General features: G+C 39.0%; 1 protein-coding gene across 2 annotated transcripts; it reads right to left on the reverse strand.

Moving 5' to 3' along the window:
* Positions 1 to 1218: 1218 nt before the first annotated feature.
* On the reverse strand, positions 1219 to 26342 carry LOC140245013 (lupus La protein homolog). 2 transcript variants are annotated; one of them, XM_072324604.1, is made up of 13 exons: positions 26242 to 26342; positions 20531 to 20632; positions 19537 to 19606; positions 17610 to 17716; positions 15770 to 15871; positions 13103 to 13210; positions 11132 to 11232; positions 9583 to 9654; positions 8658 to 8700; positions 7412 to 7552; positions 6029 to 6218; positions 4797 to 4949; positions 1219 to 3483 (listed from the first exon to the last, which is right to left on the reverse strand). In XM_072324604.1, exons 2-13 carry the CDS (start codon positions 20597 to 20599, stop codon positions 3371 to 3373), a joined length of 1269 nt encoding a protein of 422 aa, XP_072180705.1. In that variant the 5' UTR covers positions 20600 to 20632; positions 26242 to 26342; the 3' UTR covers positions 1219 to 3370. The 2 variants fall into 2 exon arrangements, with proteins under 2 accessions (XP_072180705.1, XP_072180704.1); XM_072324603.1 differs by having other exon boundaries at positions 20531 to 20673; positions 26242 to 26337.
* Between the last annotated feature and the right edge of the window lie 399 nt (positions 26343 to 26741).

The following is a 26741-nucleotide window of genomic DNA, read 5'->3' on the forward strand; positions in this document are numbered from 1 at the left end:
AAGCAAAGAAAAGATACACAGAGCTTTTATATGTGCATACTTACACTTTCAGCGCTGAATATATCTGCCTGATGATGTAACAGGCATATTGATATGCATAATAGATGGCACAAACCCCCTATCCACTTGATATGCCAAAAATAAAATTGACACCTTGATTCAAAATCTGCGCAAATATAGTTTTTACAAGGAAAAAATGAATGACACATGAATGTTTAATCTCATAATTAAAATCAAGAGGGGGTGGATGGAATAAAAATAATATAGAACAAATAAGTTTTACTCCAGAAATTTATTGTTACACTGTGTACTTAACTGCTTGTCTAGCAAGCAATTGCTCCTGAAAGAGTGATCAGCACAGGGTTCGCTTTATCTTTGTGCGCCTCACCTGTACACACATATTTAGGACAAACTTGTAACGATGCACAGTGCAACCAGAGGTCTGCTTCCCATACATCTAACACGTAGGGCCTACATGCTTGAAGTTAAAACACCTACCAACAGACAAAGATTGAATACACTGTACATGTCTGCAGATAGCCATTTTGTGGTTTAACATGTTCAGACTTGTCATGTACACTGGTAGGGCATCCACTATTAATACAGAATGAAACTTTTGTATCTTGGTACATGTATCATAAAAAATGGCAACAGGTAACAGATTAGGGCTTTTACAAAATGATCACTGAGTTATGTACAATCATGCCGAGATTTTGCAGTGCATTATGTTATATATTACAATAAAAGAATAAAAAAAAAAAGAAAGAGCAGGCAAATTTGAGAAATTAAAAGAATTGTTTGTACTTCCTTGAGTGTGTTCAAGAACTCAACATTAAGGACATTACTTTCCCTCGACTCTTTCTTTTGAACGAACTAGTAATAACTGTTCAGGACCACCAGTAAAACCATCACATCTCTGTTTCCAGCATGTTCAAAAATCTTGATGACTTCTCGAGCATCTCTACGTATGTACACATGGCTGTGATGTGACACACCACCACTAATGTCGGGATGCAGAACTTGTAGAAGGATAAAGAAATTATCAAACTTGATTTCATCCCCCCCCCCTCATTAGATCTTCTGTAAATTCTCCATCCAATTCCACCATTAATTTTGGCATGACATGACACGCTATTCTACTGTCCCCTGAGATGTCCTATGTTCTTAAATCCCTCCCCCCCCCCCCCAAAAAAAAGAAAAAAATAAGTAATACACATGATTAACAGTTCTCACTATGATGAGTAAGGAAAAAATTTTACACATTGATTCCTGATTTTGATGACTGTTCACATATTTAGCATACAGTATCTTTGAATTCTTGACAACACAGAGTAAACAAACTATTTGCACATTTTTCATATTTGTAATATGTGCATAAACAGCCACACCAGAAAATATTATTAAAGGATTGCCCTCACTATTTAAAGCATTTTATGGCTATGCACACTCCTGATTGATGCACAACTTCCAAAAAAGAAAGAAAGAAAAAGAATAACCATTACTACTTAGTGCATCTAATCAGTAATGACAAGGAAATCTTACTTCTGTGCATACTGTGCATTGGAAACTATTCCAATGCACAGTATGCTCAGGAAACTTCCTACCTAACATCAGAAACAGAGTAGCAGGCTACAGAAGACTCCAAAAATAATACTGTAAAAACCAGAAATGTTTGCATGCATTGTCATTTCACGAATTTTGTGAGAGCCAAGATTTGCAACATTGAAATACATGCAGAAGTTTTTGTCTACTTACTTAAACACATTAGATGCTAGTAAGAATTTGTGAAAAATTCATGTGGTGAAAAAGGATGTCGGATCCAATTCACAAAAATTTCATGCTGCAAGTATTTCTTGCTTTATGGTATCAATGAAAGTTACATGCAAATGCAAAAAAGGGCAGTATTTTACAACATTCTCAGGGGATGTTTAAGTCGCTTGAGCAAATTCTGTAACAGAACCAGCTGGAACAAGTGGAAATGGAAAATTTGAGAAAGTGCTGATGAGCTTTCAAATTCACAGCAGGCTGTCACTGATCTCCAGCCATTACGGATATCCAATTTGACTGGTGACCATCAGGAATACTGGTACAAAAGTACTTCATAGCTGAGCACACTGCAATGTACACAGCGATGGCTACATATGAGATCTTTAAAACAAACAAGCAGTTTACAAAGCATTTCATGGTTTGTTTGAGACTGAAAAGCCAAATGATACTTTTTTCATATCATGGCACGAGTAGAGACAAGAAGGAAAGTGAATTATCATGCCATGCATTTCGCCAGCAAAATATTTCACAAAGTGGGACTTGTAAGACAACTGTGTGTGTGGCTAAATTTCCAATCAAGAACCATAGTGAGGAAAAAAAGAGATATAAGCATTATCCCAGTAAAAATAAAAGAAAAATGACAATTTTCTCCTCTATGAGTTAACATGCAGTGCACTTCTGTTTGGAGAGGCAATATCTTTTCATGCCAGTCTTTAATTTCAAGAACATCAGTTGACACGCAAAGTTTGACAAAATAAACATACTGCTAAACATTATTTTACAGTATCTGTCCACACAACGTTTCTCCTTGAGTTTTTTTTTTCCAACATGTCTGAAATCACCACCGCTGAGCTGCTTTTGACATTTAAACATTGCCCACTGAACTTATCTATATGAGTAAGCCAGTGGATAGAGATTTACTGTCTCTTTGTTTTGCCTCCTCTCAAACTATGTGATAAAAGTACACTGCTGCTGAGCTGATACTGTCAACCAAAGTATTCTCCACTTTATAGTTTGCTTTTTCTTCTTCTTCTTTTTGCAACAAAGAATGGCAGGGAAAGGCAAATATCTGCACAAATCATTTATCCATACACACTACCTCACTGTCACTGAAAATAAATTCCATCATTGTGCATTATATCAAAGCGTTGTTTGAGGTACATCATTTTTTTGTTGTTGTTGCTGCTGTACAAACAAGTGGAGGGAATTTCATTCTTTCTTTTTTTTTCACTTTAATACTCATACATATTCCCATGATTTTCTTTCCAAATGAACTGATGTTGGGCAAATGTTGTCCTTTGACACACTGTTAACCCATTGAGGACGCGCTGATTTTGCTACAACATGCACTCAACAGGGTAAACATACATTCCCTGTCTTTTTTTTTTTTTTTTTTTAATTTACAAGGAGAGGAAAAGAAGAAGTAATGTCTCTATAAACCACACATCTTTGTTGCTTGTTTCTGTCCTGGAATCACAAACTGCAAAACAAGCATTGTCCCTTGAGATCCAGCTGCTAACGTTGTACCTCTATGCTGAGGGTGCAGGCCCGGTCTTTGCTTTTCCTAATTATTACCACGTCGGTCATCAGCGACAATCGTGGGCTACGCTTCCTCCTCCTCTTTCTTCGTTGTCGTCTCCTCCACTCTCCCCTTCTTCTCGGCCGGCTCTTTAGCACCATCATCCTCCGCAGATCGCTTCGTTCCCTGACTCTGTCCTAGAGTGAAAAAAGAAAAGAAAAGGGGGAGATGATGTGATGCTAATCTCAGGTCGAAGACAAATTCAACCTTGATGTACATTCCCTACACTTTCCCCTCAAGGTCTGTCATAAAAGGATGAGTTAACCTTAAAGGGATGCTACAGTTTTGGTGGCGATGAGAACTGGGCTTTTAACTTTTTTGCGAGATACCAAGAAAACACTTATGAAATAGTACAGAACACACCATTCTAACAGCAATTCAAAGTTTATTTGATGAAAATCGGGTTTGGAGTGTCTGAAACATCCAAAAACAACGTAAAACAAAGTGATCATAATAAAAGTTGGGTCCCACACTTTATTAGGATCGCTCTGTTTTGGATATCTCAGCCATTTCAAAACCAATTTTCATCAAATAAATGTTGAATTCCTCATGGAATTACATGCTTTTTCATATTTCATAAGAGGTTTCTCATTATCTCACCAAAAAATTTTACAAACTTGAAGGTAGGTCTCAACCGAATCTATATGATCCCTTTAATATTCACAAGAACTGAGAATGCAGCAATATAAGTAGAGCACATCACAGAAAGTTTGAGGAAAATCAGACAAAATCTGTTCAAAATTTAAGAATTTTTGAAGTTTTATTGCCGCCATTTCTGGACGAGAAGACTATGACAGCTTGAGATGTCACTTGCGCAGAACGATATGCAGGAAACATAAAGAAAATTCAGCATACACTTCGTATTTTCAGTTTTATTGCATAATAATAGAGCACATGACTTTCCTCTTTCAGTAGGCAGGGGAAATAATATTACCCTTAATACACATCAGTAACAAGTCAAGGGAATGTGTACTTTTTTTTTTCAAAAAATGAAATTTTGTGGAATTCTCTTCATATTTTCCTTATATTATCTATGCATAAGACATCATAAACTGTAGTCTTGTCATCCGGCAGAGATTGCATAAAAACTTTATAAACTCATAACTTTTGAAAAGGTTGTCCAATTTTCCTCGAACTTTCACTGATGTGTTCTACTGATATTGCTGCATTTACTCAATCCATGTGTATATTGTGCTGAACTTGCCTTTCAAACTGCATCATAACTGTTACTTGTCTTCTCTTAGCCATACACAGCCATACGGGAAACTCTTCATTCAAGATGTTCTGCATGGGTCTAGGGCAATTACCTCCTGAACAATTACCCTGGCCCTAATCCTAACCCTAACCTAAATTCTAACCCTAATCTTTACTCTAACCTTACCACTAACCAGTATTTAGCCAGGGGGTAATTGTCCCCAGAGGGTAGTTGCCCTGATATGGTTATGCATACCTTCTGTGTTGCCATTGGGAGCATCATCGCCATCACCTTCATCGTCGCTGTCAAACTTGATCTTCTTGTTCTGGGGTTGATTTCTGCGGTTGCCCCTGTCCCCTCCTCCTCTCTCACGTCTGTTGAATCCTTTCTGCTTCTTACCCCTCCTCCCTAGCAAACATGCAAAGTTTCATCCAAAAGCATCACAAAAACAACCGATGAAATGAACACAAATGATATTGGAAAAGGAACTTGAGTGCAACAAAGTCTCAAATCAGTCTCTTGGACTATTCATCTATCTACACAGCTATATTGGTATCGCCTATCCCTCTGCACTGAGCCAAAGTAATTTGGGCATTTCAATGAAAAATTGGAACCGACATTTTCTGGCAGGTCATAGACAATTAAGTGAGATTATTTACTTCCTTTGTAAATGGCCATGCAACATTTGATGCTTTCAAACAGTTCTTACCATTTCTTGGAGTTTGCACAAAGACTGATACATACAGTGGATCATCCCATTCCTTCTTCCCTCCTCCTCCCTTTTCTTCCTCTCCCCTTCATCTTCTTATTCTTCTTTTTCTTCACAGTTTTCTACTTCTTCATTTCCCCCTCCTCCTCATTATTTCCCTATAATTGTAACCATTTTCTTCTATGTCCCCGACAGAGACAGAGAAAAGTTAACAAAACTATACAACACACTGTTTTTCATGCACACAAGAGGGCCACTAAGGAAAGAGAAGGGTACCACACATCAATACAACATCTGCAGTCGCAGCAGACCCTCAGCTTAAAGGCATTGTTTACCATTTGCAGATGAAACAAAAACCCAGCTTTACTGCTTAAGAATAGTTCTGAAATGTGAGTTAGGGATAGAAACAACCAGTGTAAAGAAATTAATCAGTATAATCAATGTTAAGTATTGTAAAATGTACAATATGTGAACAATAGGTATAATAAAATTGTTTCTAGACTATTCGTCTACAGTTATGGTTCAGTGAGACATAAAGTGATATCTCCTTATATTTTAGGCTTTATTGCAACATTTTTATATGGTAGGATGTTTTGTAATTCCACTGACGTACACATATGAATCAAATGTAATGACTAAAACATTTTTTAAATCACTGCTCCCAAAGGTAAACAGTACCTTTAAAAACTACTAAACCGGCACCAAAGACATCTGCACAATCATTAGTCTGTATTTCAGCATTTTGAAAGTTTCTCTGCACCCCACTGCCCTCACTCACCTTGCATCTTTTTGATTCTGGCTCGCGACTTGTCCTCAAAGACCTTCTTCCAGTGCTCCTCTTCCTCCTCCCCCTCCAGGACTCTCAGCGTCAGCTCACAGTCCCGGATCTTTAGGACGCCCTCATTGGCAGCCTTGGCCTTATCCAGCACCTCCTGAGCTTTGGTTTCCCCACTGAAACGAATGGTGCCCTGGAATTTGGGGGTAAGTAAAGACAAAGGCTACATATCACCGGGCTACCATTTTTTTTTTTTTTTTTTTTTTTGTAAAAGCATAAATTCAGGCCCTGGTAGCACCAAAGTTTGGGCCTATTCTATTTAAGCAGATTCTTGTAGATGTAGCGTACTTAAGGTCCTCTCTTTCATTCTAACTGGTATCGCTGATATCAGTTATTTCAAGACTACATTTGCATCAGCTGGGTCTAAACTGTACCTGTCACAAACAATGAGGGAGCTGTTGTTGTTAACAAGGCATCATAGGAGTGCCACTTGGAGTCATGTAAGAACTTGAGAGGAAAATGAATCCATACAAAACCTAATGAGTTGCTTTAAAAAATGATTTGCAGGTAATTGTCGATGTCAATTTTTCCTCTGCAATCGACACACATTCGTACAAAATGTGTGGAGTAATGGTGAGAGCACATGATTTCAGTTGGGTAACGTCAAAAATGCAAAATATTCGCCAATAAGGTAGGGCGACAGTATTGCAATCTCAGAACATACCTGATTGCAAGGCTTTACCATCGATTATTGATAATCAACAAATTGGGTCATTGCAGTATCCATCAATTTTCCATGTGAGAATGAATCGCGTGCAACTCCACCACTGCCAGGGCATCAATCGTCATGTACCGTTTTACCCATTTACTACTAACTGGTGAGGGTGCTTCACAAACAGAAGTCGCGTACTCCGATCTGAGTCTTGATCACAAAATACTCCAAAACAAATTTGTAATTATCCTGGCAAATCGTTTCAGCCAGACAAGTTCCTTGGAAGACCCTTTTGATATATTGCAAGGAAATTCAAAATGGTGGAAGACGAATTTGAGCCCTTCTGATAACTATTCTATCTTTCAAAGAAAGTTCATATAAAATACAGGGTTTGACATTGGCAGCGGTCCAGTGGCCCGAGGCCACTAAAAATTGATGTCCGGCTATCAAATTTATCTTTGGTTGGCCCAATCAGGCAACTAAGATTCAAAATGGATAGTTACTTTAAATAGCTGCTTTTATTTCAGGCCACCAACATTTCAGGTTTGAAGATTTCAGTGGCCTGAACCAGCCACCAGACAAAAAAAGTTAGTGTCAGGCCCTGTTATGTTTTGCCATTATGTTAGCACAAAGATGTCGTGGGCAGACAAATGTCCATTGGTCAATATACCAACCTCTGTCTGACCTCTAGTGAAGTCCACCCACTGGATATCGCCGTGGTCACCAAACAGTTCCTTCAGGTCCTCCCTCGATGTCTGGTCGTTGACCCCACTGAAGTGAATGACGCAGCCCTTCTCGTAGTCGTCAAATTCGCTCTGGTGGAAATTCATACGATATTGTCAAATCAATCACTAAACAGGAACCACATGCAGCCAGTATCACTTTCTGAACTGTATTTAAGTATTATCTATTATGGTTTTCAATTTCAATTAGTCAAATAATCAGAAAAAAATATAAATAAAAAAAACAACAACAAATAAGGAAATATGCCCGGTTACACCTTGAGCAAACTATGATATCCCCGGTTGAGCGTCTTACGAGAATGTGTGTATGTGTATCTGTGCGAGTTTGTGGCAGATCACCTAATACAGGATTGACACCTCCCTCTTTGCAAGAAAATTAGGCCTGAAAAATACAGCCTCCTTTTGCATGTCAGACAGAGTGTATCAGTCTCTTACCAGAGAGGATGGTATGGCAGCGTGCAACAACACTCAGCTGGACTCAGACATGAGCCACATGATTGCAGGGCAGCACAGTACCCAATTCACCACCCTTAGTATGCCTTGAATGTTGACTACTGTACAAGCTGAAATTTTCGCGTACAGATATTTTCGCGAATTGCTACTTGGAGGACATTTTCGCGTGTAGTTAATTTCGCGGTTTCGAGGGTCTAACTGAACTTACTTATTTGCGTGTTGTTATTTTCGCAATTCGCGAAATTCGCGAAAATATAACCACCGCGAAAATTTCAGCTCGTACAGTATTTCATAATGGAGTAGAACAACCTTAGAGTTACAGGGCTGCCAACATTGGAAACTAGTTGAGAGTGAGACTCCCATAGGCCAATGCTATAATTTAGGAGTCAAAATGAGTGAGATCAATAGAAGTGCATGCAAATGAAGTAAAGTTTTAGAGTGAGAAAGGACCAAAATGAGTGAGTCTCACTCTCAATGAGTGAGAGTTGGCAGCCCTGGAGTTAGACCATCTCACATCTTACTGCTTTACAATACAAATTCATTAGCAGCAACAACAACAACAACAACAACAACAACAACAACAACAACAACAACAACAACAACAACAACAACAACAACAACAACAACAACAACAACAACAACAACAACAACAACAACAACAACAACAACAACAACAACAACAAGAACAACAACAACAACAACAACAAAAAAAGGTGACTTGTACCTGCATGGCTTCAACTTGGTCCTTCTCCTTCTGTTCTTTCTCTCTGTAAATAAAAATGATGCACAAAAATTAAAACAAATCAAGTTTACCAATCAGGCGCCGGCCTTAACACTGAGAAGTTGTTCCAGTACGTACTATGCAACTTTGTCCACCCGAAAATGAGACAGCTTCCACAATAGGAGAAAGAGATTGACAAGCCGGGGATGCTGTTTCATCAAGACATTTCCTCTTTAGTGGGTAATTTCACTTCTTTTGGGGACGTATCATCATACAGAAAATATGGAGGGTGACCCTCACTGCTTGAATCTGAAACAGAAAGTAGGTTCTTTGTCGCCTAGATTGGGGACCTCAAATATTGTAAACATCAAGCATTGATGGTTTTAGTGTTACATGTACATTAACACTCTTCTGTCAAACTGAAAGCTAAACTAGACTTTATCATTTTCAATTATGCACAGACAAACTGCTGATCATCCATAACTCTATGGCCTCTTGCCAACAGGAAAACAACAACAACAACAACAACATTCAAACTGTGTGAAGGTTTACACATGATGGCATATTGGATTTAAACCAGCATGTGACTTTAATCACGTCATGCTATATTCCTCAGCAATCCCTCAGAGCTGCGCTCCTCTTTTGCATTACACTTAATAATACATTGTAACTTTTCTTTTTTTGGAAATTACACAAAGGATTTAAATCCATCCAGGATGCTACAAACAGAAAGTTCAAGATTTATCTCCAGTGAAATCATGAAAAACATTTCTTCCAAAAGGTGAAATGACCATTTTTTTTTTACAATAACATAGCAGGTGACCAAACACGAGTGACACCTCTTCTGTGTGAATATGTCTGGCATTGATATTAGTGTTTTGTAGTATCATGGGGTGAGAAGAGAAGAACAAAAATTAGAAGAACTTACTCAAGTTTCTTCTTTTTCTCATCATCTCTCTTGACCTTCCTCTCCTCTGTTTTCTTCTTGAAGTAGTCATCCCTGTGCAGAAGGACATCGGAAATAAAAAAAAATGTTCAAAGGAAAGTTCAAATCATGATTACACTTCACTCCCTGCCAATCAGAATGACTCTATGTCATATTTTCACTTCAAAAATACTGGGACATACCCTTTACTTTTCTCCATTTTCTGTCGCTAAACTGTACATTGTCTGTGGTTTCCTTCATATGTGTCATGATAATTGCTATGTTAAACAACTTTCTAAACCATCACCCATCGGTTAGAATCTGTGTGGGAAAAGTCCCATAAATACATTATCTTACAAACAATGTATTTTTCCAACCACAGAAATTCAAGATCACTCCACTCATTCTTTTAAGAGTACTTGTGTTTTGCACCAAATTAATGTTAAATTATACATTCAATAGTATTCCAGACTGCCAGTGCAGCTGTGATCAATGTTGCTAGTCCTGTTACTCAGCTCTGTGCAACAACTTTTTCTGGGAGTTTTGCGTTTATCCCCTTTGTAGCACTTTACGGGCATTTATTCAGCAGTTTATTTCACTAAGTATCTATTTTGGTCAGTTCACATGTCAAGTGACAAACCCAGTTGGCTACTTGAGTTGGTACTACTGACCCTTGACCCAGCCATGAGCACTACCCTTGACTTCTCCTCCGCCCACAATCCCCATCACCACTACTACCACCACTGCCACCGCCACTACCACCACCATCACACTAACAACATTCTGTATCCACTGCTTGGTACCTGTCACACCATAGCTGTCTGCTTCACTCAAGGAGGCCATACATGCAAGTCATTTCACTTTTTCATTTCCTCTCAGACAGAAACCACTTGTCTCATCAGCAATAATAAACTACTTGCAAGTGCACTTGTAATTATCAGTACTAATTTTACACAAGTGATGATAAGTCACCATGCCAGGTGGAATGCCACAATAATGTAATTAATGTCTCAATGCTCACAACATATCTATCAGATATTAACTCTCTATGTGCCATGCCTGACTGAGTCGACGGCGTGCCAGGTTCGCATATTCTGATCAAAACGCACAAACCTGCTCAAATCTATCAATAAACCACCAAACGCCACAGTACAGCGTTTCTCTCGATTCCTTCCAGTCACACGTAGCTTGCATTTCATGCAGTGATTGACTATCAAGTGATGTTTCCGACTACATTTGAAAGTAAATTCTAAGTTCCTGTCACTCTTTTCTGTGTGCAAGAGTCAAGCATCCATACAATAATGTAGCTAATAGTTATTTCAGATTTTCACAAAAAAACAATCAATGATTTTATATCAAGGAACAGCATGGCATTTTCTCTGCTGTGTTGCTCATGACATAACCAAGGTAACATAAATCTATAAGTGTTAGATAGATTTGAAAAATAGAATGTTTTCATCACTACATCACTACATTGCTCGATCAGAATAACGTGGCACACAGGGGTTTACACCTTGGCACTAAAAGAGGAAGACTTCAGAGGTAGACTTACTTTGCCATTTTGATCATCTCAGTGCCATTGAGCTTGACATCCTCTGCGGAGATGAACTTCTCGGCCGCTTCTTGCGATTCATAAACGGCAAAGATGGACCCCTAAAATCAATACATTGATCAGATGACAAAATGCCTTCAAACATCAATATGCATAGGTGTATGTATGTACAAAAGTTGAAGAATCGGTCAAATCGTATTTGCCAGTAAGAGAGTGCATGTACCGATGATGTAAACAGGCAATGACCTGGAAAAACATACATTAACAAATTTGTTAAGTAAACTGAGAGATGATCGGGCTAATGCAGTTGTTACTGCTTAATCAAAGTGATTCAGGGGTAAGATCTCCATCCTGATTTGACATGCTCCCTGATTAAAAGAGATTAGACATTGATTCATCCAACAGTACGTCGAGTTGAATGTGATGGGCCCAACATACCATATACTGTAAAGCATGATATTTTTGTGGCATGAAATTTTTGCAAATTCGGGTGGACAGCCTTTTGGCGGCATGAAATTTGCTCGCCTTGCTGCTGGCATTCAATGCATATAGTGTAGACAAGAATTTTTGAATGCATTTCAATATTCACAAATCTTTGGCTCTCTTAACCCTAACTTACCTGGGGGGGGGGGCCATAATGGCCCCCCCCTCGACAAATTCCGCGACCATTCCGCCGCGCAAAATTTTTTGACCGCGCCGCTCACTGACTTTTTACTTTCAAGTCTCGCGCAACTTTTGAGACCAAATTTGTCGCGACCGGGCATACCGTTCCGAAGCCACGCCCCTTCAAAAAATGTTCGTCCACCCCAAAATTGCTCAAAAACGTGATTTTGTGTACAAAGTCAATACAAATTGTGTTTTTTCAATTAATTCATATAAAGATTCATATTTTTAATTTTAATGGCTGAAATAAATGTATTTTAGTATAGTTATGCTTCTAAAGATGTGTATGACAAATTCTGCTGAAAAAAACAACAAAAACAAAAGTTCGAAAAAACAAAGAAATACATTAAAAAATGATAAAACAATAGAAAACATAGGAAATTAATTTTGATACTGATTTTCTTTTTACGTACAAATGTTCGGAATGTCACTAGGAAAATTTAAAACAAAAATCAGCATTCCATAAGCTTTTATAAGCCAATTATAGACGAAAATGAGTTTTTTTGCATATATTTGCATAATTAATTAATTTAAAATAAAAACTGCAAATTTTTTGAAAATTGAACTTAACAGTCTTGTAGATTACATCCGGCTTTATGTTCATGCAAAATTTTGCGGCGATCGCGCGATAAACGGCCGAGATCTGAAGGGGGGGCCATAATGGCCCCCCCCAGGAATTCAAGCTTGCTAAATAGCCCAGGTAAGTTAGGGTTAAAATCAAAGTGCATGTTAATATTTCTGGTTTTACAGTACTTTATACCACACTTGATATACACAAGCTCATACCTATGTATCTGTATGCATTTTTTCCCCGAAAACCCCATAACTATTTTCTTGCAACAATTTCTAGTCTTAACAAATATATGGTGAAATAAAAAAAAAAAATAGAACTTCTCACTGAATGTTATTAATATCCACATCCTAAAACTGACGGATTTAGCTTATTCTACAATATTTGTGTACGATTTGATTGAAATATATGACGTTACCATGGTAGTTCATTGTTCATCACTGATTACAGGCGTGTTTTGATCACGTAAAAATTAGTTGCATGTGCCAAATTTCAAGTCAAATGCTCAAAACCTAAGGGAGTGACCAAAATCCACTGGTAATTTGTATAATTTAAAAAAAAATGTCAACATGGCAACACATTTTCAACACTGTCGAAAGTTAAAGTTTGCACATCTAAAAAACAATCACACATGTCAAATTTTATTCGTTTGGGACTCAAGCTTAGACTTTTGTTTCGCCCATCTCAAAATAATCCCTCCAGATACTAGGGAATGTTCACCGGGGGGAGGAACAGACCTTGAACTTCCTTTCCTTGTCCCTCCTCATCTGGATGTGGATGCAGGTGCCAAACTGGTCCATGAAATCTTGGATGGTGTCAAGGCTCTCATCCACAGCAAACCCTTTCTGTAAAGGAAGGATGTGACAGTTATACAGGAGTGTCATCCCCTACCCCCTAAAAAAACTTATCTGTTGTATCAAAATTTACAACACACCATAAAGTGGTTGCCTACATACTCAATCAAGTAAATCAATTAGTCAATTACCACCATTAATTAATATAAAACAGAGCTTATGCAAAACAATTTAAAGAAGAAATGTGTCTCTATAAATTGACCTTGCAGAATGTCGAACAGAGTCTGACATCCTGAAAGTGCCATTTCACACCACGTTCTAGTTGCTTTCGATGACTTATAATTAAAGATAATATAAAGTTTTGGTACCTCAAAAGTTTCCCTGAATTTCCTTGTCTTAGTTTGTGTTTCAGGTTAAAGTACCTTTCATATAACTAACACTGTGAGACTTACTCGCCCCAAAGTGCTCTCATGTCTTAGTAATCATGCAATAATGGTTTCGTACCAGAGCCGCCGCCATACGGCGGCGAGGTAGTACACATATTGTACGAAACCATTATTGCATGACAACTGCGACCAGCAGCGTGCAGCCTTATACGCATAGCTAAATGGGGCTTCGCATTGTAGCATTCAGCATTCAGCATCATGACAGATTTAGTATCGCGGGTAAATATCAACTTAAAATCCAAAAATGTCTTCAATTTGAAGACTTACCAGTTAAGTTGAAGTATTGAAAACAGGCTTCGGGCAACGTTTGGTTTTGCCAATAGTCCCTTTCTGTTCGAATTGATGACTGAATGTGACTCGGTCGAGAGGACCTTGGGAGAGCTACACTGAATTGACAGCCAGCGCATGCGCACACAAACATCTTATCCGTTCATGGATTTGAAATTTGTGCGCATGTGATGTGTGCCAATGCGCTAGCCGTAGTATTCAGTGTATGAAGCTCTCCCAAGGTCCTCTCGACAGAGTCAAATTCAGTCATCAATTCGAACAGAAAGGGACTATTGGCAGAACCAAACGTTGCCCGAAGGCTGTTTTCAATACTTCAACTTAACTGGTAAGTCTTCAAATTGAAGAAATTTTTGGATTTTACGTTGATATTTACCCGCGATACTAAATCTTTCATGATCCTGAATACTGTCGAGAGGACCTTGGGAGAGCTTCATACACTGAATACTACGGCTAGCGCATTGGCACACATCACATGCGCACAAATTTCAAATCCATGAACGGATAAGATGTTTGTGTGCGCATGCGCTGGCTGTCAATTCAGTGTAGCTCTCCCAAGGTCCTCTCGACCGAGTCACATTCAGTCATCAATTCGAACAGAAAGGGACTATTGGCAAAACCAAACGTTGCCCGAAGCCTGTTTTCAATACTTCAACTTAACTGGTAAGTCTTCAAATTGAAGAAATTTTTGGATTTTACGTTGATATTTACCCGCGATACTAAATCTTTCATGATCCTGAATACTACAATGCGAAGCCCCATTACGCTATGCGTATGGGGCTGCTGGTCGCAGTTAATTGCATGATTACTAAGACATGATAGCACTTTGGGGCGAGTAAGTCTCACAGTGTTAGTTATATGAAAGGTACTTTAACCTAAAACACAAACTAAGACAAGGAAATTCAGGGAAACTTTTGAGGTACCAAAACTTTATATTATCTTTAAATGAACAGAATGTAAAGGTTTGATTATAACTGGAAATAAAATAATAAGGTGATGAGATTTGTTAACATTTTTTGCCAGTGATAGTGGTTGCAACCACATGTACACATTAGAGAAGATGAATGCCTCACCTTCCTAGAGCTGTACAAAAATAGTTTCAAACTTTAATTTTTGTTCTGACATGAAATCCACGAGATTCGGTCGCACATCATTTGCATCAAACTATTGCAGTCTGGCGATAACCTGACAAAGACAATTAGGGGACAGAATTTGTAGTTGCTATAGTAGCAACCAAAAACATTACTGTTTTTAAAAACATTTTTTAGTTGTTGTTGTTGTTCAAGCAATGGGAAGGTGTGAGCTGATGTCACTGCCTATTCTAACTAGTGCATGTGGTTGCAGCAAATTTCACTATTCTGCAACAATGTGCAAGACTTAAGAATCATACAGCTTTCATATTTAATGTCTGCTTTAGATGAAACCTCTACCATTTTGTTCGTCTACTCTCACTTACAATTTTATTGGTTAAAGTTTCACTGAATAAGTTGCGGAGTTCCACTGTATCGCAACTACTTCAGCTATGCTCTATATCCCAAGTGCCCTAACAGTGCATTTCATAATTTAAAATCAAAGTGATGGTACCATAATGGCAATGACTTTAACTGAATCCAAAATGTATGAGACTGTCCGAACTGTCAGACGTAAATTGATTTAATGAAACTTGATTGACTGTTTCAGCCATCCACACAGTGTTTCTCTGACTGAAACTTCTGTTGTATTGGGAATTCAACCGATATGAATTCATCGTTATCATTATCATTATCATTATCATAAACGTCAATGTTTATGAAACAAGAATCTGTTTCCTCACGCAGGAATAAAGTACATTGTATGAGGAAATGTGAGATATTGGTGCAGGGAGAGGTAAGCAACTTACGCAGTATACGCTTCTGGCCCTAATGGACTTCCAGTAGTTTGCAGTCTCCTCCGGCAGTGGCTTAGAGGGCGCCCTTCGAATCTTTAGTTTGTCTTCACTAATCTATTAGAACGTTATTGAATTAAATGATGGATTATAAATCAAAACAATCGGTAACATTATTCATATTCAAGACAGACTCACAGTGACAAATTTTACATACAAAGGAAATAGACTTGAATTGATACATTTTATATGCAATCAAACATCAGATTCCTCATTGAATTTTAGTTAAAAGTACAACACTATTAGACCAAGAGAATGTTAGAATTTCTATCAAAATAAAAAAAAAGGCTAAGAAGAAATGAAAATATGTGTGTGTGTGTGTGTGTGTGTATGTGTGTGTTTTTGTTTTTTTTTTTTGGGGGGGGGGTGGGTTAGGGTTAGGTTACAACCCCTCCCAGTTATAGTGAAGCCATTACAGATCTACATCACTGATAGCTGTTCTCCAACAAAAGCTCCTACAATGTTTTCTTTAAATGATTTACCTTCCACTTTGTCATAATGCATTATCAATATCCTTAAAAGTCCTGTTTACCTTTTGGAGAAGTGATTTAAAAATGTTCAAGATATCACATTTGATGCATATGTGTCAGTTGTATCACAAAAAAGTTTTCGCAATAAAGTCTAAAATATATATGGAGATATCACTATATTTCTCGATAAACCATAACTGTTGACGGTTTAGTCTGGAAACATCTTTATTACAACTATTGTTCACATCTTGTATATTTAACTATACGTAACATTGATTATACCGATTCAAATTTTTACATAAGTTGTTTCTATCCCTAACTCACATTTTAGAACTAGTTTGAAGCACTAATGCTGAGTTTTTGTTTCATCTGCAAATGGTAAGTCATGCTTTTAACCCTAATCAGGCTGGGGGGGGGGGGGGGGCGGAATCCGCCCCCCCCTTGACGTTTCGCGCAATATCTTCGCATCGCGATAAGCTCCCGCCGCGATGTTTCATGACTTTTTTCTTTTAAGTATCGCGCAACTTTTGAGACCCAAATTGTTGCGCCCGCGCATACCGTTTTGACGCGACGCCCGTTCGAAAAAAATTTGTCAACCCCAAAATTGCTCCAAAACGTGATTTTGTGTACAAATCCAATGCAAATTGTGTTTTTTCAATTAATTCACATAAAAATTCATATCTTCACTTAGAATGGCCGAAATTAATTTATTTTAGCATAATAATGCTTTGAAAAATGTCTGTGACAAATCTTGGCCAAAAAACAAACAAAAACAAAAGGTCAAAAAGCAATGAAATACATAAGAAATTCAAAAAACAATAAAATACATAAGAAATTAATTCCGATACAGATTTTTTTTTATCCTATGTCTCAGAAGAATGATACAAGAAACATTTTTAAAAAGAAATTAGCTTAATTGGAGCATAAAGAAGTGATTTAGAGCCCCAAACTGATTTTATGCATAAATTACAATAATTAATTAATATAAAATAAAAGAAATATTTTTCGGAGAAAGCAACCATACATTTTGATAGAATACGTCGCGGGCGTCGCGTGTGCCGATTTTCAGCGCGATCGCGCGTTCGATAGGCGAGATCTGAAGGGGGGGGGCGTAATCCCCCCCCCCCCAGATATAGCATAGCCAAAAAAGCCCAGCCTGATTAGGGTTAAGCGTGACTGACAAACGGCTCTTTTCTCATCAAGGCATCTGGTATTCTAACATTGTAACAGCTTTCCAAAATAACTTGTCCTGTTCTGCATTGCAGACTACCCTGCAGGGCTATCGAAAATTATGCAAAATGCAAATTAGGACATAAGGATCTAACCTCCATGAGACCAGTTGGCGACTTTTCCAGGGCTGCAATGATGACACTGAAGTCTTCAGTAAGAGCCTTCAAGCGGTTGAACTTGATCATAACTTCCAGTGGAACCCCTTGTTAATGATCACTTAGGTCAAGGAAATTAATTTGGAACAAACTCAATTTGTTGCATAAAGAGACCATACAAATGCAATAAATGTTTGCTTATGTGGGATGCTAATTCTTTTTTGTAAGACCTTACAAGTTAAAAACCTATTGTTAGAATAATACAGGATTTTGAAATAAACAAACAAACAAACAAAAAACAAAACAAACAAACAAGCATGCCAATGATGGAGTTTGTTTCTGAATTACTTAATTTTTTCAAAGTGACCCATTCAAGGTTGCGTACTTCAAACAAACAGACAATAGCATTCATTTGATTACTGCTCACTTTCAGAAGACTCATAATAAATATCAAAATGTAATAGTTTGATGTTAAATACAACTAGAAAGGCACTTGGAGAGCACAGACCTCTGCCATTTCCACCCATACATTCATGCTGAGAATGGCTCTTATTTCCAAATGGTAGTAAAGGGAACCTTTCTGTCATATACAAGAGTCTACCTCATCAGCAGCTTACTGCATACTGCGCCTTGAGTGCACTTCCAGTGTGCGTATGCAAACCTAAAAAAAACCAAAACAAAACAAGCAGCTTGAACTCCCTTGTGTGTTGGCCCTATTTGCCAATCATGATCTTCCATAAAATAAGTATACTGGGTAGAGAAAGTTATCCAGATCACTATCAAAATTCAATCATCTGTTCTTTGTGTCATTGCCAACTTTTCCTGTAAGTTTCATCCAAATCTGTTCACGACTCTTCGAGTTATTCTGCAAAGAGACAAACAGACAGACAAACAAACAAACAGAAACTATCATAAAACAAGGAAAAGTAGAAATTACGCGGTGCGTAATATATGTCCCCGCCGGAAGTAGCATTTAGTAGCAAAATTTACAATATAGGTAAAAAGATGAAGGTCAAATGTCAAAGAAGTCAAAGGTCAAAATTCTATGTAGAAGTTTTGAAGCCCTCACCTAGTGCCATCACATAAAGCAAACGGAATCGAAATCGGGTTAGAACTGGCGAAGGAGTAGCATTTTGTAGCCAATGTACAATATAGGTAAAAAAATCAAGGTCAAAGGTCAAAGAAGTCAAAGGTCAAAATTTTGTGTAGAGGTTTTGAAGCCCTCACCTAGTGCCATCACATAAAGCAAACGGAATCGAAATCGGGTTAGAAATGGCGAAGGAGTAGCATTTGGTAGCAAAATGTACAATACAGGTCAAAAATCAAGGTCAAAGGTCAAAGAAGTCAAAGGTCAAAATTCTGTGTAGAAGTTTTGAAGCCCTCACCTAGTGCCATCACATAAAGCAAACGGAATCAAAATCGGGTTAGAAATGGCGAAGGAGTAGCATTTTGTAGGCAATGTACAATATAGGTCAAAAATCAAGGTCAAAGGTCAAAGAAGTCAAAGGTCAAAATTCTGTGTAGAAGTTTTGAAGCCCTCACCTAGTGCCATCATATAAAGCAAACGGAATCAAAATCGGGTTAGAAATGGCGAAGGAGTAGCATTTTGAAGCAAAATGTACAATATAGGTCAAAGGTCAAGGTCAAAGGTCACAACTGAAATTCTGTATAGAAGTTTCAAAGCTCCCATGTAGTGCTATCATATAAAGCAAACAGAATCAAAATCGGGTTAGAAATGGCGAAGGAGTAGCATTTTGAACATTTTGATCACACACGGACGCACACACGGACGGACGGACGGACACACGGACGGACACACGGACACACACACGTACGGAGCCCGTTTCATAGTCCCCTGCTCGAACTCGTTCGGCGGGGACAATAAATCCTCCTTGGTGGAGGTTACAATGAAGCTTTGAAAGGATACATCCATTGTCCTCTCTGATCTTCAGTTGCAGGAACCTGTCCCTCTTCAGGTTTGAATCACCAAAGTAATACTGCAAGGTAACAAACAAAACATATAATGAAAAAAACAACAACAAACATTTGATCCTTACATATTTCAATAGCAGGGCTCCTGATGATTTGCAGATTGTTATAACAAAATCCTCAAAATAATTTACCATATTTTCATGCAAAGATGGCTCAGAATTTTTACAGATCTGCAGAGACACATCTAGAACTATGGTTCAAAGTACTGTTCATGATCAGATACAGTTAATACCAGTATGTGCACAATGCTGCTCCTCCGACACTCTCACAGCATTAAAATGCCCGACAGTCTTTGTTTTGAATTTGTATATTGAGAAAGCCTTGAACTGAAATGCATGGACACAGCATGTTGCCATGTTTTGCCCTAGTTTTACATTCTACAGTACAAATGTTGACTTTATGTATTTTGACTGACAACTGATTTGACTTATGATGCATACAGCCACTGAAGTAAATCTTTACCTTCAACTTTTGTAGGCACCAAGTGGATTTACATTCAAATTAATACAATGAGCCATGATACAAATGTAAATAGTTATCTTCATCTGCATACATCACACTAATTATCTTGTCCTAAAAGAAGCAAAAAAAAAAATGCATGAAGAAAGTGGCAAGAACAAAATAACATACATATACATGTGACAAAAAAACAGATACATCTTGTAGATGTCTTCGTAAGTTCTATACATGTGAGGGTAAAAATTTACATAATGAAAGTTTAGAAACATGTGTCTACCATTTTACGATGTTTATACACACAAACTGCATCAGAGAAAACTCAAACAAACAGGAAATTATTTCTTATTCTACATCTAAAGCAGCTCAAAACATGTGTATGAACAGCTTTAATTGGGCGATAATTCAATGTTCCTATTCCTAAGAATTTCAAGATATAGGCCTACATGTATTTCAACGTCTAATAGTCTTACCTCAATCTGCCTGGAGATCTTCTTTGCCAAAACGTCATCTCCTTGACATTGAGAGCCTGTCTCTGCCATTTCCAGCTCTTATTTTTTGTTGTCTCCTCAGCACTGAAGGAATGATTTGTGTATTTAGCAGATACTGAACAATCCTAGAAATAATAGATATGATGAACAATGTCAGTGATAACATCGAAGTTCATTTACATTCAATAGTCAACAACACTCAGTCAAAAACATAACACAAACAGTTCAGTTGTCATAATTTTCAATAGAATCCAGGGCCCTGTTTCATAAAGCTGTTCGCAAAGTTACAAACAACTTATGAGCGACTGGTGATCAGTTCTTCTGATGGGCTATATTTATCAGAATTTCAATAATTCAGCACAAGAACATGATCACCAGTTGCTCATTAGTCATTCGTAACATTACGAACAGCTTTATGAAACACCCCCCATGTCCTATAATTCTACTAAATTTACATAATATATTTACTAGCTTTAACCAAGGAGGTGTTATACATGATTGTTTACCTCCCTGACCCTGATTTAATTCACTGAACTGAAAGTGTTGGTGTTAAAGATAATAAAAAGTTTTGGTACCTCAAAAGTTTCCCTGAATTTCCGTGTTTCAGGTTAAAGTATCTATCATATAACTAACACTGTGAGACTTACTCGCCCCAAAGTGCTCTCATTTCTTAGTAATCATGCAATTAACTGCGACCAGCAGCCCCATACGCATAGCGACCAGCAGCCCCATACGCATAGCGTAATGGGGCTTCGCATTGTAGCATTCAGGATCATGACAGATTTAGTATCGCGGGTAAATATCAACTTAAAATCCACAAACTTCTTCAATTTGAAGACTTACCAATTAAGTTGAAGTCTTGAAAACAGGCTTCGAGCAACGTTTGGTTCTGCCAATAGTCCCGTTCTGTTCGAATTGATGACTGAATGTGACTCTGTCGAGAGGACCTTGGGAGAGCTACATACACTGATTACTACGGCCAGCGCATACGCACACATCACATGCGAACAAATTTCAAATCCATGAAGGGATAAGATGTTTATGTGCGCATGCGCTGGCCGTCAATTCAGTGTAGCTCTCCCAAGGTCCTCTCGACCGAGTCACATTCAGTCATCAATTCGAACAGAAAGGGACTATTGGCAAAACTAAACGTTGCCCAAAGCCTGTTTTCAATACTTCAACTTAACTGGTAAGTCTTCAAATTGAAGAAATTTTTGGATTTTAAGTTGATATTTACCCGCAATACTAAATCTGTCATGATCCTGAAAGCTACAATGCGAAGCCCCATTTAGATATGCGTATGGGGCTGCTGGTCGCAGTTAGCTACACAGTATGCGTATGGGGCTGCACGCTGCTGGTCGCAGTTATCATGCAATAATGGTTTCGCATAATACGTGTACTACCTCGACGACGGCGGCGGCTCTGGTACGAAACCATTATTGCATGATTACTAAGACATGAGAGCACTTTGGGGCGAGTTAAGTCTCACAGTGTTAGTTATATGAAAGGTACTTTAACCTGAAACACAAACTAAGACAAGGAAATTCAGGGAAACTTTTGAGGTAATACCAAAACTTTATATCATCTTTAAAGTTGGACGATTGTCACCCCTAAGTGTGCGTTTTTTCGTAATCTCCTGAACGACAGAAGTTTGTGCATGCAATTGCGCAATGCCAGACTCGGTGCTATATCCATAAACGTGTGGGACAATGCTGCCACACTACGGTTTGCACTCCCACTGTTCATGAGCGATGACGTCATGTCTCGCTCAGCGCACTGCACGCACCATGCCGTTGATCCCTACCATAGCAGACGACGGCAAGCTAGTATCGGTTGATGATCGCTTTGCCATTGCTTTCAACTATGAAAGGTTTTCCCTCATTGGTCAGCTTGCTCTCCCACAATGCCTTCCGAAAATGACATCATCGCTTTTCGTTGATACCATGTACACCTCCATGGCTTATTGGAAAACAACGTAAATTTTCCGTATAATTTTGCCCAATATTATCGAATTTTCCAGCAATCTGTGCCAGGAATGTGTCATCAAAGGAGTAGTTTTGGTCATACATGCAATTTTTTTTCATTCTTGTGATATTTTTTATTGTATTTTCGAGCAATTTATCTATGTTTTGATACTACTTTTACCGTGTGCGAGTATGTACAATGTATGTATGAGGATATTTGAAGTGCATAGATCAATGTTGAAAATGTTAGATTTCCGTAGCAAGCGACCAGTGGTGCACTGCGAGGCTGTTTTAGAGTACATACAAATGGGTTACAAGAGCGGGATAGTGTGCAGTGACTACACGCGCTGTGCATGCTAGCGATGCAGCAAGCGAGACACGGTGCTCACAATACACACGGCCAATGCAGTTGTGGCTCAGCCAATCAGCAACGAGGTAAGACCTGGCAAGGGCATTGCGGAGCGGAGAGAGCCCGAGAAAGAAGAGGCCAAGATATTTTTAGCTCTTCCTCGCTGCGATCGCACAGTTGATAGTCGAGATAACGATATTCTGTACGCAATCGGGAGTTGAGTGGTGGAGTGGCAGGCATTCTCAGTGGGTTCTGGGGCGACATGAATTATGCATGTCAGGGATCTGTGCTTGCGCTCTGTTGACTGAGGCGCTGCTTAAACTGTGTACGGCATACAGCAGTCAAACCGTAGTGTGCCACTGAGACACATGTGTGTGTGCGTGTGTGTATGCATCATACACAAACATTGTGACCGCGAGCTACGGTGATTGGAGGAGAGAGACCAGAAGATGCGTGGCTCTTTTGGCCTCTCTTCATGCGCATGCGCACTGAGAATGTGGCTCGGGCAGTCATTTTGGGTCAGGATACTTGTAGTCTTGTAGTGTTGTTTGCTGACCCATTGAGCCAGCGCTATTCTCATTCGGTGTCACTACATTTGATATAACTACACGCAGCCCGGGCTGCACGTCTACCCTATTCGTATATGTTGTCATTTTCAGCGCTGGGTGTACGTTTCCTTCATGAATATCTTTATTAATTGTAGAAAACTAAAATATAAGGAATCCCCATAGTCTATGATATTCATTCAATGATCGGTATGCGATTTTTAATTTTTTTTTAAATTACGTCAAAAACCCACCAAAATCTGTTATTAAAATCAGGTCTGTAAGCGTCCGTATTGCTTCACTCCTCATCTTCTGCGTGTTATTTGAATGGCAATCACTCTCGCTACAACGTAGCGAGTCGGAAAAGTTCATGACCTTGTCGGAGCGGAAGTGACAGATGAAAAGGTCAAATCATGAGAGCAGCACGTGCGGAAATACATGTACGTAGCAGACGACAAGCTTTAAGTAACACACAAAACGCACGGGCGTATGTAAATGCTACCACGGTACTTCCGGTTGAGCATTCGTGGTGCATGTAGTTCGTTGATTTTGTAAATCATTGCACAATCTACTCCAAAAAATTCAACTATAACTTTATAAACTTTAAGCATAATAAGGTCTGGATACCAACAAAACACCAAATTCAACTCAACCATCAGCAAAATACGATGTAGGTGAGTGGTAAAAATCATCTTATTGGTAAAATAAAACAAAATAAGAGACATTTTAATGTGATTTTGCCGTCAAAAGCGAAGGTCGTATACAACGCAATGCAAAACACTAGAAACTAGGAACCTGTCCTAGTAAATTTTACGTCACTAGAACTAAATTTAACTAGAGTAACTGCGTTAGTAAGTGGCCGTGCAGCCGTTCGCGGCAGGTACAGCATACACGGTAATATACAGCTAAACACGGCAATGCAATGTCACATGCACACTACACATATACTAACACACTAGCAATCAACAAAAACCAACCGATAAAATGGGCACGATCTCTGACGAAAGTGAAATTTTCTCACGTAAATGACAACATATCGCATCCAAAATGAAATTTTTGGTACTTCTTAACATAACAGTTAAGAAACAATGGTCCAAGAAACTGTTTTTTTTGTCATTTTCTCGATGTTTATGGATTTTGGAAACATATCCTCACGTAAAATAGAACTTTCGCGAGCCGATGTGGGCCGCCATTTTTTTCGGAAAGTGGATGTTACCATTGAAAAAAATGAGAAAAACGCGAGAAAGATATCAATAACACCGCCAGAATTGCGATCTTGTTTGCGGCCAATGCATGTGCGCACGCTATTTTCACGTGCTTTCGCAATGGGAATTGGGGCTTACGCAATGTTCGCGAGACATGTGAAGGCGTTCAGCTACAGATCGCGGAGAACGCGCGTATTGCATAGGGATTGTACATCGTGCCGCAAGCAGAAATACTACGTCGCATATCGCCCTTGACGGCCTTATCGGCAAAAATTGTGCCGGGTTTTGTCCTGGTAAATCATGAAAACTGCGTTGGTCAATGGTAAATCATGAAAACTGCGTTGGTCAATGGTAAATTTCTTTCATGAAAACAATTGCGTTAATGAATAATCTTGTCTTTGATATATGAAATGGTTGAAAATAATTTGCCTGATTTGTTTACAAATTGGAAAAACCCTTAACAATGCTTAAACTGCCGCAAACGGGATATTTTACTCTAGGGTAAGGGCACCAGTATTCGGTCAGCCCCCGGTATTCGGTCACTTATCACTAGTCACCAGCCAGTAAGTTCAACTGTCACAACACACGCAAATCACATTAATTCACATACTTCCACACTCATTCACAATAGGAAACTCCCTTAGCCCCCTCCAAAAATCCATCCAAAATCCCAAATTTTACCGTCAAAAGAGCAGAATCGGCGCTACTTTCCAAAAGCGCGCGCGGATAAGGCCCAGTTATAAGAGTACGGGTCGCCGAAAAAGCGCTAAAAATCGAGAAATACGCCGTTCTCTCGCGGGATTTTTCGCTTATCGCAAGCTTGGAGTGTAATGGTATCCTCAAAAACGCAAAAGAGAAACAAAATGTCCGTACGTGCCGATACAGTGTCCCAATGTACAAGGGTTGAATGCAAGTGCCGAGGACCCAGTATTCGGTCACCAACGGTCGCCGCAACGTCCCCGATGCAATTCTGCGCCAACAAGGTAGCGCGCGCGCGCGTTTTTCAGCTGCCTTGAACACGCATTGACTTTGAACGCGCACATCGCGTGACCGAATACTGGAGCCGATGACCGTATACTGGGGAATTTTCAAGGTGAAATATTTCGCGATTTTGTGCAATTCTGTGAGATATTTAACGAAATGAAAGTTGAGATTAAAGAAATTTGATATATTTCACATACATTGCTGTAGATATGATGTATGTATGTATTATTTTAGTTTGAAAAATATTGCAAAAAAGCTTAAGTGACCGAATACTGGGGATGTTACCCTAGGTTTCTAGATGTCGACTGCTGTGGCAGTGCTCTGCACAGCGGTCTGGTCAGGCTACATTTGATACAGAATGGGGGAGGCAGCGTGTTGCGTTCATCTCCGTGCCGCACAAACCACTGGCCACGATTGTAAGGCTTTAAGTTGGTAAATTATATCTAGTGAGAACACCATCATGCAACAGCAGACGCACACCGTTTAATTACATGGCTACAGTACAACTGACGTGGATCTCTATATGTGGGACCTCATCTAAACAACGAGGAACGATATATCGGTAAATATCTATTAAATTCTTTGAATTAACTTTGTTAATTACTCTATTTAAGACGTAGAAGAATACTACAAATAGTGCACTCACCACAAGTTGTCACAACCTTTATGCAAACACGTGAAATGGATCACTTCGGCGAAGCGAATAGAGCTGTAGAGGTCTATCTGATTGCAACACTAACCACGTTGTTACAATGCACTTTCATCATCACACATGGTACGCGTGGGTGGGATCGATACTGTACCCGACCGCTTACCGTGCGATGATGCGTTGCATATGAATCGGGGTGGATCGTATCCTTTTGCAAAGGCAGGTTACAATGGATTCGCTAGGACTCGCACGCACACAGCGATCGGATCGGAGCGAGCTCGCTAACTCTCGCAGCTCGCCGGTCGTCGCGCGCTGTGTGTGCGTGTGCTGAAATATGGGACTGACAGCGCTGAACAAGGACTCCTATTATTATTTACATTTTTGTGTGAAATAAAAAAGAAAAAAAAAGGAAGGGGAAAGGAAATTTATAGAGCGGCGTTTGGTGTACATTTTCCAAAGAGAACGGAAAACGCCACTAAACACAAAACAACAACTAC

This window comes from Diadema setosum, chromosome 22 (assembly GCF_964275005.1).
Source record: "Diadema setosum chromosome 22, eeDiaSeto1, whole genome shotgun sequence".
Classification (NCBI taxonomy): domain Eukaryota; kingdom Metazoa; phylum Echinodermata; class Echinoidea; order Diadematoida; family Diadematidae; genus Diadema; species Diadema setosum.

Bases quoted from the DNA above. Each gene is read 5' to 3' on its own strand.
- LOC140245013 (XM_072324604.1), bottom strand. From the start codon at position 20,599: ATGGCAGAGACAGGCTCTCAATGTCAAGGAGATGACGTTTTGGCAAAG. The intron at 4,950-6,028 runs GTGAGTGAGGGC...CATGTTTGCTAG, and splicing joins CAGAATCAAAAAGATGCAAG to GGAGGAGGGGTAAGAAGCAG. The intron at 3,484-4,796 runs GTATGCATAACC...TTTTCACTCTAG, and splicing joins TCCCAATGGCAACACAGAAG to GACAGAGTCAGGGAACGAAG.